General features: G+C 36.7%; 1 protein-coding gene across 1 annotated transcript in view; it reads left to right on the forward strand.

The window, feature by feature from the left end:
• The window catches only part of RFX6 (regulatory factor X6), a 33,959-nt gene extending 15,703 nt beyond the window's left edge, over window positions 1-18,256 (forward strand). Inside the window, exons 7-19 of the mRNA XM_088522201.1 lie at window positions 675-782; window positions 3,538-3,615; window positions 3,709-3,822; window positions 6,159-6,208; window positions 7,071-7,230; window positions 8,076-8,220; window positions 9,463-9,572; window positions 11,632-11,749; window positions 12,817-12,939; window positions 13,902-14,111; window positions 14,475-14,984; window positions 16,487-16,705; window positions 17,861-18,256. Coding sequence (XP_088378327.1) covers window positions 675-782; window positions 3,538-3,615; window positions 3,709-3,822; window positions 6,159-6,208; window positions 7,071-7,230; window positions 8,076-8,220; window positions 9,463-9,572; window positions 11,632-11,749; window positions 12,817-12,939; window positions 13,902-14,111; window positions 14,475-14,984; window positions 16,487-16,705; window positions 17,861-18,027 — 2,112 coding nt within the window. The 3' untranslated portion in view covers window positions 18,028-18,256. The remainder of the gene's footprint in view (window positions 1-674; window positions 783-3,537; window positions 3,616-3,708; window positions 3,823-6,158; window positions 6,209-7,070; window positions 7,231-8,075; window positions 8,221-9,462; window positions 9,573-11,631; window positions 11,750-12,816; window positions 12,940-13,901; window positions 14,112-14,474; window positions 14,985-16,486; window positions 16,706-17,860) is intronic.
• Window positions 18,257-18,483: the final 227 nt, after the last annotated feature.

The raw sequence follows: 18,483 nt of genomic DNA on the forward strand, positions 1-18,483 counted from the left end.
AGGGGACTCAGTTTTCTGGGGCTTTATGTCAAGTCTTCCTCAATTACAGACATCTATATAATAAATAAATAGTCCAGAAGTGGCTACAGACCCTATATTACATCACACCCATAATGCCATAAAATATTCCTAGCCTTATGGTGAACTAAAATAATAAAGCATGTAAAGTAATAGAGTAAAACACTATTACATGAAAACAGCAGAATTGTCTATTGTAGAGCTATTAGAGCAAGAATAGAACAGGGGAGAATGATGGTATCACCAGTGTCCTAGATCCTGGCGTTAGAAAGATACGGATTAACTAAAAATTAGGGTTGTGCTAAAAATGATATCACCATCCGTACTGCAGAAGAGAGCAAAGTGTTATATTCTACTTTATTTTTTAAACACTAGATTTCAAGCTAGAAGAATTCCATGGAGTCATTTGGCTTGAGGGTTGTATTATTCCGAAAACAGTGTTTGATGAAGTTTAGATCTAGGCACATATTTAGCTACTTCATGGAGCTGGAATACAGATCTGGAAATAAGTATTAATATTTTGGAGGGATTATCTGGAGGTAAATATTCTGGAACTTTGAGAGTCCCATGGAATAAAATACTGCTTTAGTGAGAATTGTTGTTCATTTTGGTTAGATCTGTATTTCAGTGTTACTGTTTTTCTCCTCACTTTTCAGGGTGGTTTCACTCGGAAATATTCTCTGAGTTCCAAAACTGGAACTCTCCTTCCAGAGTTTCCAAGCGCTCAACACCTTTTGCTCCAAGGGTGCATTTCTAAAGACAAGGTAAAATGCAAGCTATTTCTCTCCTGAGTTTCATATCAAAATTTGCTACAGAATGTTTCTTCATATCTCAGCCTTTGAGGTATTGACATGAAAGAGCCAGAAATGTCCATAATCAAACAGAGGTGACTGATTTATAGAGGGGGCAAACCTTTACTAACACCGATTAACTGGCTCTCCACTGGAAAGGTGGTTGAATTATTTACCTATTAACTGACCTAGCATTTTACAAACTGATGGTATGTAAGACGGGGAGAGCAAAACAAACAAATAGCTGAGAGCTGCATTCATTCCAAATGCCTTTGGATGTAAGGTAAATTTTGTTCTGATTAGATTGACGCATATAACTCACAACAAATAATTAAATGAACTTCTTGTTCATTAGTTGACTAAAAGGAGACAGAAAATCTGGAGTATATGATTTCCTTAAAATCTGTTATAAATTCCTTTGACAAATATCATTTAGGCTGGATATTATTTGAGTGGGGTATTGTGGACTGTATATTCAAGAAAAAATATTGACAGCACATGTTCAGTGTTGTGTATCATCAAAAAACAGAACAATACCACTAGACATACAATGTATTCCTTTAAATTGTATTTTACAAAACCATACAATATTGCTCATTCTAAGTTTAGCTGTTCAGTAGGAAGGACTGCTGGTGCATGTGTTGTGTCTTTGACTACTTGCCTCTCTGTTATGTCAGTGTTATGGTTCTGATCCCTTTACGGGATCTCAGGTGGCTACAGTTTAGTCTCCAGTATGGGTCATGATATTGGCTCTGTTGAGATCTGTTGCTCTAATATTTTGTTTGCTTGCTTCTTCATTTGCTGAGTTCTTGGGTTTTTTTTATTAGTCCTTCCTCTTAGATTTGCTCTGTGAAAGGTGTGAAGACTAGGATTCCTATTGTAAAAAGCTAGACAAAAAGGAGTCATCTGTATTGCATAAATCTTGGCAGCAAATCTTTCGTGCCCTAAGGAAAGCCAAAGAGCAGGTGTACTCAGCAGCGTATGACCTGCTGTTACAGTGCCCCATAGTGAATTGCTAAGCACCAATAGATCTCTCTCAGATATACAGCATTCTCCTAACACCAAAGTGTGAAAAGTATAAGGGATTCCCTGCAGAACAAAAAAGCAGTGTAAGCAAAACTGAGTTTTACCTCTCCAGCAACAAATAAAAAGATGCAGCCATTTGCTCCTCATTCTTGGGTCAGCAACATTTATTTTTTTTGATGCTAAAGAAGGAGATGGAAGGGCCCGCTGGGACTTTTGGGGTGGCCTGGTCTGGGAACAGATTCTGTCTGTCTCTCTTCTTTTTCTTGCTACTTTTCTTTTCTTATTCCTTTTCCTTGTTTCTTGTTTTCTTTCTTATCTAACCAACAGATACTGACCTGTCCTGCAGTCCACACTCATGCCTGTGCCTGTGCACACCCACAAGCTGTGCAACAGTCCCATTAATCTCCATAAGCCTCATAGGAGCTGTCCACACATCAACCCTTCTCTCTGTGATAGCCACACAGGTTGTCTAGAGCTATAGGATAAATAAAACACTGTAAGAGCTATTTTGCAGTATTTGTCAGTCTTACTATTTAAGGCCCTGTCTGTGCAGCCTCCTAATTTATTCAAATTTATTCAGCAACTGTATGTCATGATCTGGATGTTTTGACAAAGTTTTACAAGGTGGTGCATCACAGCCTCATCCGTGGAAACTAAGATGCATCCAAAAAATATCATGATAATGATTTTTTTTTTATCTCCAACAGAGAACAAAACTGAAATTACCTTTCCAGGTCTTTAAAACAGAGGGAGCTGGAGATTGTGTAGATATAGCAGTCTGCACTAAAATTAATTGAGAACTGCTTTTTTTTTAAGTTTCTGAAGAAAATTCACCCAAATTTTAAATTTCAATCAACCCCTTAAAAAAAAGCTTCCACACACTGTTTTTCAAAAATATGTAGTTAGAGAAGCAGTTCTGTGAAAGTCAGAAAGGACCATTTCCAAAGAAATCTATATGCTAAGCTAATGGGAAACTGTTGAAATAAAGTTGTACCAGGTTCATACAAAACATTATGTTATCTCTCGTGGAAAAGTACACAAGCCATAACAAACTTTCTGTGCTTCTGGATTATGAGATAAGTTTTCCTATCATGCAGCTTTCTTTCTCTAGAACGTTTTTTTTAAAACCTTGTTACAATTTACAGTCATTTTTTACAAAATCTTGTAACACCTCTGCACAGTTATTGAAATAAAGGAACACTCCAGTGAGATAAATTAGCTTGATGAGATGAAAGGGAGCTTTGCTTTGTAAAGCTCAGGTCTTGTAAGGTAGTGATTAAACTTTGACCAAATGACTGGCAGCTATTTTCTCATTTGTCCAACTAGATGATGTCTCAGAACACTCATAGACGCCTATAGTAGCCTAATCATTAACTTGCACTGCTCTTTGGAATTAATCTTAGCTTCAGAAAGATGAATTTGCCATCTGACTGGCTAATCTAGCTTCTGCCTTAGTTGGATATCCATGTTTTTGCAATATATAAAACATCTAATTACAACATTGAGATTTAAAATGGTGGTTAAAAATAGAGATGAGTGATCTCTTATCACCTCTGGATATAGAAACATTTTAAGATGCATGTTGTAATATAGTTTATACCTCATACTTAAATAAAACTAGAGAAAGCAGAAACCTAAGTTACTATAGCAGTAAAGGTGAGAACTAAGAAACTCTGTTTAATCTGTCTTTCTTCCTAAATAGGTAGATACCCTTATCATGATGTACAAAACACACTGTCAGTGTGTCCTTGACAATGCAATTAATGGGAACTTTGAAGAGGTAAGGTTGTTTGAACACACATTCTTGGTATATATACACAGGGAGCCAAGAAAGCATTATTTATGTGCATGGTTTTGATTCTTACCCCTTTAGATTCAGCATTTCTTATTACATTTTTGGCAAGGAATGCCCGACCATCTTCTTCCCCTGCTTGAAAATCCCATCATCGTTGACATTTTCTGTGTTTGTGATTCAATACTGTATAAGGTAAGTTAAGCATTTAGCTAAATGGATAATTCTTGACACACTAAAGATTCTGCTTGTATAAAGACAGTGCTGAGGTTAGGTCTGGAGGAAGAACAGGATCCCATGGCTGTTCTCTGCCTCTCACTTTTGTAAATCATCATGAATTCCACTGAAATCAAGAACATAAAAGTGACATACATGAGAGAACTCTAGCCACAGGTCTGCTGCCTACTTGATACATGACTACAGGTAACTCAGTAATGGGGAAATCCTGATCTGCTTGGATTTTACTAAAGGAAATAAATGCCTGTGAGCTTCACTAGTAAGACTGGCTAAATTAAGGCTGGATGAAAAATGAAGCCTTTTTTTTTTTCTTTTTTTTTTAAATTAAAACAGGCATTGTAGTTTCTACAAACAAAAGGAGTTCAGCAAGGTATTTCATTTACATATGCTAAAGAGCATCTTTCATAAACTTATCTTTCATAAGCCTTATCTTAAAATGATCATGACTTTTTCCTTACACAACTGCTCTTGAAAAGGCTAAATAACACAGTAATGGCACTAACCATTGCAGTATGCATATCGATTTAGGTGTGGATAAGGTACTGCCAGAACAAAACCACTGTCTAGTACATACTTTTTTTCTTTTTTTCTGTTATCTAATTTGATCTGTCTGTTCTAGCAAGGTTTGTATGACTTGGGGATTTTTTTAAGAGTCTGTTTAATTGAAATTGTTAATTCTATAGAAAAGCTGGGTGTACCGAATTAGGCGTCTGGTCTCACTCCCACACTTGTGACTCTGCTACTTGCAAGTTATGTCAGACCATGTTTTTTTGCTACAGAGAACTGGAACAATACTGACCTGCCATCTTCCTGCCTCTCCTGCGTTCATTTCTGTTTCCATGGTCTTAGATATACCAGCAAAACAGTTTATAGGGCTGCACTCTGAATCGGTACAGGTTTGGGAAAAAAAAAATGAGGAACATTTGTTTTGCAGTGTTTTTGTGTCCTGTCATCTCTTTGAACCAGTTCACAGCATGATCACACAAATAGTTATGCTGGTAAAGCTGAGGAGTACTGGAAGGTTGCAATTCAGGGGCAGAATTGGGGAAAAGTTAGACTAAGGAAGTAAATGCCAACAACATTTCCTGAGGTTTCTATTTGGAAAATCAGATCAGATCATTAATTAATAGCTGTAAAGTAGTTTCAGTTCCTCTGATAAGATATTCCATATAAATAGAAAAGGACTGTCATCTCTCTGTCTGACACATTTCGCAACTACATATTGATAAGAGGAAATAACTACTGGCATATGAGCAAATGTTAGGTACGTAAAGGGGGAGACTTGCAGATGTTAACAGTGAATGTCTTACTGTCATCTGTTTGTAATAATTTACTGTAAAAAAGTATGCAAAAAATCCCCAAAGGAAGAAAATATGTATTTCTCAGATTCCTATCAAATTATAAAGTAAGAAGACATATTTTAGTTAGCAGAGGGCAATGAGTGTGTTTAGCCTAGCTAAAATATTGTCTTATTTACTTGTATAGGTTTTACTGTACCTTGAGGCTTTTCTTCACTAAACTTGCTTGTACAATAGATCCAATATTAACTTTATTTGTAATAAATATTTGATATGACAAAGGAAGAAGAAATCTGACAGGAGCATTTAATTAGAAATTTGATAAGGCAGAAATTCTTAGAAGTTCATAAATATACTATTGTGTCTTTTCTCTGTCTCTTTCATCATTTCTTGCTTCTAATCACATTAGATGTTCTTGGCAGCACAGACACCAGAGAAATACTGTGTTGTCACATCATCCACATTATGAGTGGAAACAAAAAGAATTTTTGAATATCTGATATCTAGTAAAGTCAGCATTTACCTAACTTTACAGTTCACAGTAGAATTCCCCAGAAGGTGTGAAAGTTAGCAGAGTTTTTGTCAAACCATGTTCTAAACCCTGAGCACTGTCACATACCTGTCACAGGCACAGTGTGTCAGTTAGCTAAGAGCACTCACAAGAATGCAAGAGACACTTGAGTTTCTGCTTCACTAAGATTCTGTGAGATGCTAGGAAAGTCAAAGTGTTTAAGCAGCTCAATTCTAATGATTTCTCTATTATAAGGAAAGAGTGGTGCCCCTTTCTTGTTTTAGAGGCATGCTGCAAGGAGGAATACATTATGAATGGGAAAAGTGTTCGTATCATGCAGGCTATGAATGGCTTTATACAGTATAAATTCCTTGTCATTCCTTCTTGATCTAAGTAGACAGACATGACATGAATGAATAAATGGCCAATGGAAGCCTGATATGGCAAATGGAAACCTGATACCATTTTCTGTTGCCTTTTCGAAGGTTCTTACAGATGTGCTCATTCCTGCAACAATGCAAGAAATGCCAGAAAGGTAGGTATTGGACAATAAATAATGCTACATTCTGATTGTTAGGCATATTCCAGGAAATAACAAACAAACAACAAACACAACAATAACAACAGCAAAAACAGTAGATGTTGCTTCAGATAATCTATATCCTAGAGATTTTTTCTCATGGTATGTACGGTCGTTTTTGGAAAACTAGTGTAAACATAGCAAAATACCATCAGTTCTGAGGACAGCTGCAGAACAGCCTTAAAATATTCCACAATATTCCATTATCTGGTTTAGCTGGCTTACTGGTTATTTGGATTTTTTTTTTCACACTAAAACTCTGGGAGATGAAAAAAGAAACAAATATACTTTTGCTGTTCAAGAAAAACAAATTTTATCTGTTTTTCAGAATATTGTTGAGGTTTGTATACTATGCATCGCCAAAATATATAAGCATTTTTTTCCAACAAAACATTGCAAAGAGGATTTCTTTTAAGTTACCTCTGAATCTTCTCACCCTTCTTTTCTTTTGGAGGGCATCTTTTTTGGGTTTTTGTGTCTAAAGCCTTGAGCTTTAGGTATCTCTAATGGACCTTGGATTTATTACTGTTTATTCTTAAAACAAATGAGTTTCAGCCAATTTCAGTTTGCAAACTACTCTTTTTTTTTTTTTTCCCCCAGAGTGTATATATATATCAACTTACAGTAAATTTTAGTGTTCTGATGATAGGTCAATATTTCCTGTTTCCTTTTGGGGACATCCGAGGAATAATCCACAGATCTGGCCAGGAGTGCACGAATCATAAACTGAAACCCAATTATGGAAACTAATGAAATACAAAATCAGTGATGTTCCTCTGAAATACAAATTTCTCTTATTTTTTTTTTTTTACTGAAGTTTATTGGCAGATATAAGAAATTTTGCAAAAAACTGGGAACAATGGGTTGTTTCCTCTCTGGAAAATCTACCAGAAATCCTGACAGATAAGAAGCTGCCTATTGCACGAAGATTTGTTTCTTCCTTGAAACGACAGACATCATTCTTACACCTAGCTCAGGTGAGCAGAATTGGATTATACATTAAAAAGTAATAAATTAAATTTGGTACAGTTTTCTGATCATAAGATATAATGGATTTTTTTTAAAAGTTTCAATTTCAGTTATGGAAGACTTAGATCATGCAGTTTTCACCATGCAAGAAGGAAGAGGTCGTAAATTGATCTGATCCAAACATTCTGAACTTCAGAATTTTGTAGTAGAAAAGAAGACCACACTTATAATGAACTACTGACATAGAAACTGTAAATATAACATATCAAATGAGCCTTCTTGCCTGACAAAGGTTCACTATCTTGTCTATAGCATCCTTTCTGTCAAATTCAGTGAGTTTATTTCTTCCTGAGTTTGACTGAAGTGAATGCATGAGAGTGACAGGCAGCTGAAGGCTCCAAGGCTGTGTTCACAGAAATAGGTATTTGCAATTAGGAGATACCTCCATGTTATTGTTTGATGGATTGTACAAAAGGATGCATTGCCTCCCTGAGAGCTTACATGCTAAGAGCTTGGGCTCTGAGAGCTCATGCGAAAGTGCAGGTGTATTGTATAATTATCATGACTTATTTTTCCCTTTCATAAATTAAGAGAGCAGTAGCGTGTGGGTGACATTGTGATAAACATCTGGTAGGAAGGCACATTAGAAATCTAATCGAAGGGAAAAATATTCTTAACCTGATCTGTGAAACATCAAGCTGTGAAAAGAAAATTAAGCAACACATTTTTCTTCTCCTCAGAATTATTCATTTGATCCCATGGTATGAGCCTTAGGTTTTTACCATACCTTCTCTTTACCTTATCTTCTCTCTTTACCTGCCTGATTAACATTTTAGCTTACATTCTCTTACAGATTGCCCGGCCAGCCCTTTTTGATCAACATGTGGTGAATTCCATGGTGTCTGATATTGAGAAGGTAGATTTGAATAGTATTGGCTCTCAGGCACTCCTTGCAGTCTCGGGCAGCACAGACTCTGATGGGGAGGTCTACACTGAATGTAAGTCCTTGGTGATATGTTTGTAACATGAAAAGAAGTCTTGTGTTCCATTCCTCACTAGTCTACTTGGAGATTGACTGAGAAAAGACAGACATAGGCACTGCATTCTCTAATCTAGCTCAATGTTAACTTCCGTTGTTTAAGAAAATCAGTTTCTTTTCCCAGCACATCCTGCAAAAATAGGAACTTGTACTAGTCATCCCAGATGGATGGCTGTTAAATGACTGCTGAAAATTATCCCCCCTTTTTAAACTTTTGTCCTTATGATACAAGTATTAGCACTGAACAACTCTTGAAAAAGTCTCAAAAAATTTGTAGCTTTAGCTTACTTTAATGGATGGTTGACATAATTTACTTTCTCATATAAGGGTATTTTAGCTGAAAAAAAATTCTTTAAAATGTTGATCTTTTAAAAATGTAATTTTTAATATGATGTAATATTTCTTTTCATAAGCAAAATTCAGAATGGATCAAACTACAGATTTTAGAGAATTTTAACTTTTTATTGCTTTGCTGTACATATCTGTTGTTGAAAAGTATCTTTGTTAAAAAGGTAGCTTTTGTCATAGGAAGCATGTTGAGCACAGTTTAGAGAGGTAAAGGATAGCAACAGCAACTTGTTGTCTTTGAAATATTGTTACTTTGATCATGAAAGTTTGTTTTCTTAAATAACAGATTCAGCCCTGTTCACATTTTCATATTAGTTGCTCTTTTCTTATTTTCGCTGTAACAGTTTTTGATTTTTCTCTTTCTCATCTTTTGCACTGATTTAGGAAAAAAAAAAAGAGTAAGAGAAATAACCTGCCATTAATCAGACATTTTCTAGAAAATAGGAAATATTAGTAGTTCATTTTTATGTTATGAGAACCTGGAAAGACATAAGGAAAACTTAAGGCAGTATACAGGTCACTTATTTCTGCCACTTTTCAGATTAAAAAAACTGTTATACTAACCCTGGTAGTAGACAGTATTACAGGGTTGAATCTCAAAAGGGAGAACACTGTCTTTTATTTTCTTGTGAAACTTCAGTGTCTTACAGGCTGCAGAACTTGATAGTAAAGCAAATAAAATAGGTCTGTGACGAATTTGTTTCCGCTTACTTTGCTGAAGAATTTCTCATTTCTTCTGCTCTAATTCTTTGCCTTTCCTTTCCATGCTACAATATTGTCATATGGCTGGTGAGTGGCTTTTTCTCACATTCAGAATAGCATGCAATGATATGTTTTCCTTTTTACATGGTAGATGACTCTATTACAGTGTTCCAAGAACTGAAGGACCTTCTAAAGAAGAATGCCACTGTGGAATCGTTCATTGAATGGTTGGATACTGTGGTTGAGCAAAGGGTTATCAAGGTACCTTTTAAATATTCTGCCTGATTCAGGACCAAATCCTACTCTCCTTTACTCATGGATGCAGTCCCATTAACTTTCCAAAAGAGATTCTCCCTTGTGCTCCTATCTCCCTTTTTTAACAGGAAAGTTCTTCATTTAGTATCAAAAGTTCCAGATGGATTAGTTCTAATTAATCTCATGCCAAGTGCTGTCGAAGAGTCTTATGTGTGTGAAAAACTAAGCAGTTACTTAACCATGATATTGAAATCAGCACTATTATAAAACTGAACATGAAAAAAAAAAAATACACTCACTCATCCCTCACTCTCTGCATGCAAAATCAAAGGGTGCTTGTCCAGTAAGGTGCGCAAGAGTTGTTTGTAAGAGAAGAATATTTATTTTTATGTATTATTTTGATTATTTTAACGTATTATTTGATAGTGATAGCAGATAGGTTCAGAAGAAGCTATGTTAAAGAAGGATTTCTACAGATCAGCCTAGAAGATATCCTCTTAAATTTTTATAAGGCATTTGATAGAAAAAAAAGTCTTTTTATTTCCTGATTTATAAGATGTTTTATAATCATAACTATTTTTTAATGTAGGTAGTCACCCTAGAGGTATTCCACTGCAGTTCAGAACAAAATAATAGAAATATAGACCATCACATCTGTGCTCAGATTTATGAGTTATAGCTCAACAAAGATATAGTAACCCAGCTTATGATTCTGATGAATGAAAACTAGCAGAAATAAATGTTTTGTGTGGTATTTGTTGGCAGACATTCCGAACAATGGATTTCTCATCAGGTTTTCCCTTGTTTTGAAATGCTTTGATGTGCCACTGATGCAATGATGGGATGTCTTACCCATCATTTTAAGGAGCACATCAGTGCAAGGGAGGCAGTGCTGTTAGCTTTGATTTGCTCAGGAAAAAGTGACTACAGAATAACCATTGGCAAGTCATTTTCCCTGCATTCACCTCTGTTTTCCCAACTTTAAATGGAGACGATGATAATTCCTTTGTTTCTAAAGCTTTTTGGGTTTACTAACATTAACTGTCATATGTGAGTAGCACAGTGAGGTGCCTTGATGAATCAGGGAAGCAGAGTCAAAGTGCCTCCCATTTGCTCAGACACAAAACTCCTACCAATTTAACAGAAGATGAACAATTCCAGCTCAGGGTAGAACTGAATGGTTATGGTATGGAGCTGATTCCACAGTTTCAAAAGACAATCCCTGATAAAAAAAAGCTCCTCAGAAACGATAAATCGATCTCCTATTCAGCATCTACTATGTAATAGTGTATTAAAGCTAGCAGCTATGGTTTCAAACACTGTTTCCCATGGTTAGGGCTAAGAAATGCCAGCAAGTCCTGATATCAGTTAGGATCAGGTAAGTAAGAGCTAATCATTGACAGAACAGGTAATCCCTCCATTGCACTCTACCTTCTGTTCATGCTGAAGTGCGGTTACTGTCAAACTTCCTTACACAACAGCTTCTTTCTGCTTGCTGTTTGAGAAAGCTACATGGCACACTGTTGCTACATGAACAAAGTACTGCCAGAGCTAAGTGACAGTATCAAGGGAGCAGTATTAAAAGCCTCAGCATTAAAATCCTTAAAATAAAAAACTTACAATTTTGTAAGAGAAAGATTACATTAAGGTACAGAGACTAATTCCTCCTCCTTATTTATGTGGAGCAGCATACTGCCAAGAGATTTTTTTTTTTTCTCTCTGTGCAGCTGTATATTTACAGAGCAATCTGGCACCTTTAAGACTAGAACATGAGCTAATTTAAACACCATCAGGGCACTGCAGAGCTGAAGTGGTAAGCAATTTGCTTCATGAAATACATGGTCAGAGCTCTACGTGGTTGCCCTGAAAGAAGATGTTTCTCTTCTTTATCATTTTAAAGACATGCGTTATGAAGTGAGTTTGCATCAGGCAGCTTGTCACCCTGCCACATTAGTCTGAGTCAAAGACCCTATGAATTCTCATGCATACAGAGTCCTCATTTCTTATCCTGTGTGCTGAAAGCAAATTAGCATACTTACAGAGTTTTACTGCTTTTCTCTTTCAGGCAAGCAAGCAAAATGGGAGGTCATTAAAGAAGAGAGCTCAAGACTTCCTTCTCAAATGGAGTTTCTTTGGTGCTCGAGTGATGCATAATCTCACCCTAAACAACGCATCAAGTTTTGGTACCCTGGGCTTTGTAAAAGCTCTCCTACCTGGAGCTCATGTGCTGGCACTAATGCCACCTTTCCACCACTTCCTCAGCAGAGGAACCTGTCTGATTCTAAATATTATTTTAATCAAAGTCACAAATATTTTGTAATGTGCTTTTCAAAATAATATTTCACAGAAAATGCTATCAATAATTTGTTGGTGACCTGCATTACACTTTTATTTTGCAAATGCTGTTTGCTACTGGTTTGCCATTTAAGAGTTAGAAACCATGCTTATTTTGATATGGCAGTGAAACCATAATTATGTATCTCAATATATGAGACAGAAGATCTAAATTAGTACCTTTACATGTGGATCGGTTTGATTAAAAAAAATTGCTATAGAGAAGGTTTTTTGATGTATGTTTTCATAATAGCAAAAGGGATTTGACAGGTCACCACTGTTGCCTAATTCTTGAACCAAGAGTCATTCAATTCGGTAGTGCGTTCATGACATTTAAATATTCAGGTTCACACACCCATCTTTAGAAATATAAATATTGGGCAATACCAGAAAGAATATCCGTAGAAAATTGGTATATCTTAGAGCAAATGAAATTCACTTTAAATTCAGTATATTATTTCCCAAGTTATCACAAATTCAGAGGCCATTTCAAAGGGGTGTAAGAAGAGATACATTTTTAATGTGATATTCCCTTGAAATAAAGCCATAGACTTCACTAGTTATTGTCTGGTTATTTAGCACAAGACAAACAGAAATCAAGCAGAGGCATTCTAGCAGACTTTGGCCTTATCTAGCTCCACTGTATGCCCTCTTCAAGTATAAAGCATGTCTCACTTTCATCAGTATTTTTCTTTGATGTAATTAGTGGTCAAATAGCCCACAGGACAGTAAACAATTGAGCTAGGTGGGCCAGTGCAAAGAGAGATTAGAGCTAGAAGTTAGGCACTATTCCTTGTTGGTCTTGCCAGGTCATTCAAAGTCCACAATTATTTGTTTGTTTCACTTGCTTCTTGTAGAGTGGTGAGAGATGGTCACAAAGATAACTCAGCTACTCTCTCTCTCTCTCCTCCAAAAGGTTCTTTTCATTTGATCCGCATGCTACTAGATGAGTACATCCTGCTCGCCATGGAGACCCAGTTCAACAATGACAAAGAACAAGAACTGCAGAATCTACTGGACAAATACATGAAGAATTTAGGTAGTTGGAGCTTGGTTCATTTGAAGTATTCCTTAGTTTTTCAAAATTTACATACATCAGAAGCAGGCTTACTGTCTTCTGCTGAATGTATAATTACTTACAATATTGTCAAATCCATCAGAAAAGCTTATGAGCATCAGCCATTCCTTCTCACTTCCCTAACATAGTTCATCTAACATTTTGTGGGAAATGACATGAGATGCAACAAACACTTGTGTTGAGGCAACTGGAGAGCCACAAAGTGCAGTGTGAAAAGAGGAAGAGGTAGATACTTTGATGCTACACATTACACGTTCTTCACGTTAAAATGAATGAATTCATTAAAATGGATGAATTCATTAAAATGAATTTTTTGAGTGTTGCTACTCCAAACCTGCCCTTTGCTCCAATAAACTTGTACTGAAATTGTTTCAGAGTAGACACTGTGCTCAGGCACTTACATGAAGTACTTGAAACCATAAGGTGAAGTCATGAGTCCACTGAAGAATGGCAAATCTTCCACTGACTTTATCAATCTTTTGCAGCAATGGGTAAAATAAATATTTTTTTCTAGGTATCAATATAAATATAAATAGACTTTAAGTGTTCTAAAACCATCACTATCAGTTCTTTAGGATGAAGTGTCTTTGACTTTCAGTGCAATTTAATGGACTTCATTGTTGATGTTTACTTCAATTGAATATCTGAACCCCCTGCATTCTCTTCAGTAAGGAGGTGATTTGATGTATATAGACCTGCGGTCAGAGAGAATGATAAAAACAATTACACCGGAAATATTAAGGCTAGCACAGTATTTGTGTTCACAAATACAAAATTCGGAGGCTTTACTTTTTTTTTTTTTATATAAGTAACCAAAGATACGAGCCAAACAGGAAGCTCATGAGCTGTCTGTATGCTAATGGTGAATTTATGTGCAATGAAAACGCACAACAGCAACCAAATGTTTTCACTTACTTTTCCAGATGCAAGCAAAGCCACCTTTACTGCATCACCAAGCTCTTGCTTCCTAGCAAATCGTAACAAGGCTGCTCCTCTGCCCAGCGACACTTCAGTCAAAAATGAATGTTTAGCAGAGCAAACCTATGTGGCCTTGTCAGCTAGTCAGCCTAGCAGTGTACCTTCTGATCTGAACCCCTTCTCCACAGGAGACGGTGAGAATATGCAACTGACAGGTACATATCAGCTCTTCTACTCTATCCTTCTCTATCAGTGATAAAACTATCCTTGTACCTTGGCTCAGAATAGTCTTCTGCTGTTAAGAAATGAACAGTAAGATCCTGAGTACATGAGTCTGGTAACTGCTGGAATTTTCTGCTGAATGTGGCAATCTCCAAGATGTAGAGTGAAACTGGGAACCCTTATTGCCAGCAGCCATTGATTAGAGAAACTTTTGTTGTTAGATGGAAGTCCATGCATATTCTTTGTAAAGCTTGCAAGTGATAAGGCAGAATTCACATAGAGGGTTACTGTCTTCACAGAGTACACTATATTCAGCAGTGTGAATGCTGATCACAACTGATGTTTATTCATTCCAGGTCAGATGGAGCTCTCTCAAAGCACTGGCCACTTGATGACTCCACCCATTTCACCAGCCATGGTCAGCCGAGGAAGTGTTATCAACCAAGGGCCAATGGCTGGGAGACCTCCAAGTGTAGGCCCAGTGTTGTCCACGCATTCACAGTGCTCTTCCTACTCAGAACCCCTTTATCAGACTTTATCACAAACTAATCAGAATTATTATGGAACCAATTCCAACTACCAAGCGATGTTCAGAACTCAGGCCCATTCTGCTCCAGGAGTTTATCACCACAGAGCAGAGCACAGCCGATTCAACACCTTGAATGAACAGCAGTTCTCCAGAGACTACTTTAGCAACAGTTGTGCAGTGTCTCCATACAACGCCAGGTCCCCTTCCAGCTACGGTCCTTCATCCATGACTCAGGATACACACAATATGCAGTTTCTGAATACTGGGAGCTTCAATTTCTTGACCAACTCGGTCTCTTCTTGTCCAGGAGCAACATATCCCCCTAATGCTTCCAATGGTATTAATATATTTTCTTTTTCTGTTCTGTTTCTCTTTCCTTGCCAGAGTAAGCCATTCTTTCTCTACTTTCTCCTATGGAGGATTTGTTTATACCTTTTGTGTTTACATCTTGGATGACACATATAGATTGTAAAGCATTCTAACAAGCTATTTCAGAATTGATTTTCACCTGAGGAATCCTCAGTTGACCTCACATGCCACTGTTGCACCTGCCCTAACCTTTCTCTGGGATCATCACCGTGTCCTGCACAATAGAAGCAAAATGAGGATGACTGTGATTTAGCAATTCCTCAAAAAGCTACAAAAACATCTACTTTACAGTGTCAGGGTGGCGAAACAAAAGCATATAAAAATGTGAATTAACATTGTTTTGATGTGTGTGGCCATAATATATTCTCATGTTTCAAGTGTAAAATTGCTGCCATGTTCTACTTCAGATAATAGTGGGGTAAAATTATTGCTATATATAATGTAGTTTGTAGAAACATTTATAAAAACCTTCCTCTTCTCCAGGAAAGACGTGCAGGTATACTGTTCTTATATTCACATGTGCATACCGCATGCATATATTTCTATATAGATTTTATTTTCCTTAATTGTCCTTTTCAGAAGGGAGCACTGAATTATGGATACAAGTCCACATGGTATCCTCTGTGGCCAACATCACCAACATTACCATTTGACTGTACAGTTAAAATGGAAATTTAATTCTGTATTGAAGGCTTGACTGAACACTTAGAATCTTTTCTTTCCCTTGTTATCACCTCTTTTTTGGGTCAGTCACTGCATATAATCCTTTAATGATACCAGGCTATATGTGTACATAAATAGCCTTATTCTCAAGGAACTCACACAGTAATAATTACCTATTGTCACAGGTAACACTGGAGCTGACAAGCTCCAGTGAAACATGCATTTGATGGCCTTATCTTGTCATCTTTTTGCTAGCCTTTTAAGAATCATTTTTTAAGAATATTTATATACAGTCAAAAAAGCAGTGATCATATTTAACTACAGTGATCAGATTTAGACTGAAGAGGTGGCATCTCGAACTATAGCTAGTTTTAGAAATCCAGATGAAAGGTAGTGCCTGTATTCTCATTGCATTACTGTTCTCACTGGCTTTTTTTCACACTGCTTGGCTGCACCAAGAATATTTGCCACTGATTTTTTATTTGTCCAAATTTGGAAGAGAAATTCTTCAAGAATGTGGTTCTGACTTCCCCGCTTTGCATATCCCTCTCATAAGGTCTTAAAGTCAAATAGCTTTGCTTTAAAGCTTTAAAGTAATTTAAGTCATGCAGCACAGTAAGAAATAAGTATCTTCGTGGCATAAAGAGGAACTGAAGAAGACAAGTGCCGGGTCACATAGCTGTTCACTAGCACTGAGATCAATAAACCAGCTCTCTTAACTCCAATGCCTTCCCCACACTTCTACCCTACCCTTTCTTTTCAACATCAGTTTAACTCTGCTTTCTTTTCCAACTCTCCCACCAGTAGGCTATTACGGAAACAGTGTAAATTACCCAGAACCTCACAGACTTGGATCAATGGTGGATCAGCACGTTTCTGTGATAAGCAGTGTAAGCAGCATTAGATCACTGCCGTCATATAATGATATTCATGATCCACTTAATATCTTGGATGAGAGTGGAAGAAAACAAACAGGCTCATACTACACCGAATCCTCATCTTCGCTTGTCTGCCGGACTCCTATGTGTAAGTATGGCCAGTAACTGAACAAGCTCTATTAACTTTTCCACATCCTAGCAGGTGCTTAGAATTATACAGGAGCTCGCAGGTATAGTAAGTACATAAAATCCAACGAATAAGTACTCGTCTGCAATATAGAGATAAAATGAGTGAGTTCCCAGGGTATGTCACATGGTTTGGTTTTCTGAATACTTCAGGACAATGGATTTAATGATCTTTTGTTCACACACAGAGAGCTGTGATACATTGTCCATGGTTTGCCTGAAATGCAGGAAAATCAGTATTAGGAGACACTTTCTAACTGCTGAATGAGTGGTATGGGCTCCTTCCAAATCCCCTAAGGATCTGTTTTCAAATAAATAAAGTGATACTCCTCAGGCGTATTCCCTTCCTGTCCTGTGCTTCAACAATTATGTGAACTAGGCAAAGCTTCTAGGAAAGTTTAGGGGAAAGATCTACCACAATATGTTTGCTTTGGTATACGTATTAATCAAATGGCGGCTGAGTTTGGTTTCATATTCCAAAAAAAAAAAAAAAGTCATAAATATTGTATGGCATATCTATGTAAACTAGGGCACAGTTTGGGTGTTTCTCCTTAATCTCTTGCTATTACTTCTCTGTTAACCTTGTGCAGAAGATTAGCTATCAGTTGTCACCTTAAGGCTCTGCAAGAGCTCAATATTTAATTATTTAAGAGAAGATAAAGGGGGAAGATCCACCACCACTTAGGAATTGTACCTATCAAGTAGCTTTTGTATTCCATAGAGATATGTGCCTCGTAGTAGGCTTGACTGTATGCAGACATTGTGGTACTTCAGTGAATATCCAACTGAATGGTGCAAGATATGGAAAGAGGAGAAAAACAAACTAGTTTCACATAGTTTCTATAGAAGATAGTTCATATGCAGGCTGTAAACTTCAGGCCCATAGCTATATTTCTAGCAGAATTTGCTGGTATATGAGTTTTGAGCTATTTCATGGAGCAACTGAAAAAAAGTTTTAAAAGTATAGGTAAATTGAGTAAAGTATAGGAAAGTTAAAATTTCAGTTCTTCACAAGGCGTACATAGTAGATAAGTGTTGCCAGCAGATGAAGGTGGATTGTGTTTAAACAGAATGCAAAACAGAAAACCTTCATGGTGATTACTTTTTGTTTTCATAGCTTCAAACATGCAAACTACAGCTTCCTCACAGTGTATGTATGGAACATCTGGTCAGTTCCCTTCCCAGGAAAATCTGGAGTCCCATGGGCCACCAAGCAGAGACATGGTATCATCTTTACCACCAATCAACACTGTCTTCATGGGAGCAACTGCTGGGGGAACTTGAACTGGGAGAGAAATGCCACTGCTTTAAAATTACTTTTCATTTCCAGACATTAAAGATCTAATAAGTAAGGTTATGATGACTTAAGTGGGTGAGATAGATAGAAAAGTATTGCATATAGGTGTTAAAGGAGCTGATTTAGAGCTGTTAGAACTCCTCCACACATACCCAAAAAAGCAAATTGTGCTGTGCCTATTAATCACTCAGAATTGTCACCACTTTCCAGGCAGAAATTCAGAGTGAGCAGAAAGAATCAGTGATTCTAGCAAACATGAGTATGTTGTAAAGAAATTATTACATCTATTCCTAATTTATTAAAAATGATATTTTAGTCTTTCTCTTATAACTTTTTGTATAAAAAATGTTTATTTAATGCCTGTGTTGGTCATTATTTATTAGGATTGCAGAGTCACTGTTTACTTTCTCTTATTTGACAAATTGTCAAATGTATGTATCCTA

The sequence above is a fragment of the Tinamus guttatus genome, unplaced genomic scaffold, assembly GCF_059628265.1.
Source record: "Tinamus guttatus ecotype Peru unplaced genomic scaffold, ASM5962826v1 Tinamus_guttatus_pri_ptg000010l, whole genome shotgun sequence".
Taxonomy (NCBI): Eukaryota; Metazoa; Chordata; class Aves; order Tinamiformes; family Tinamidae; genus Tinamus; species Tinamus guttatus.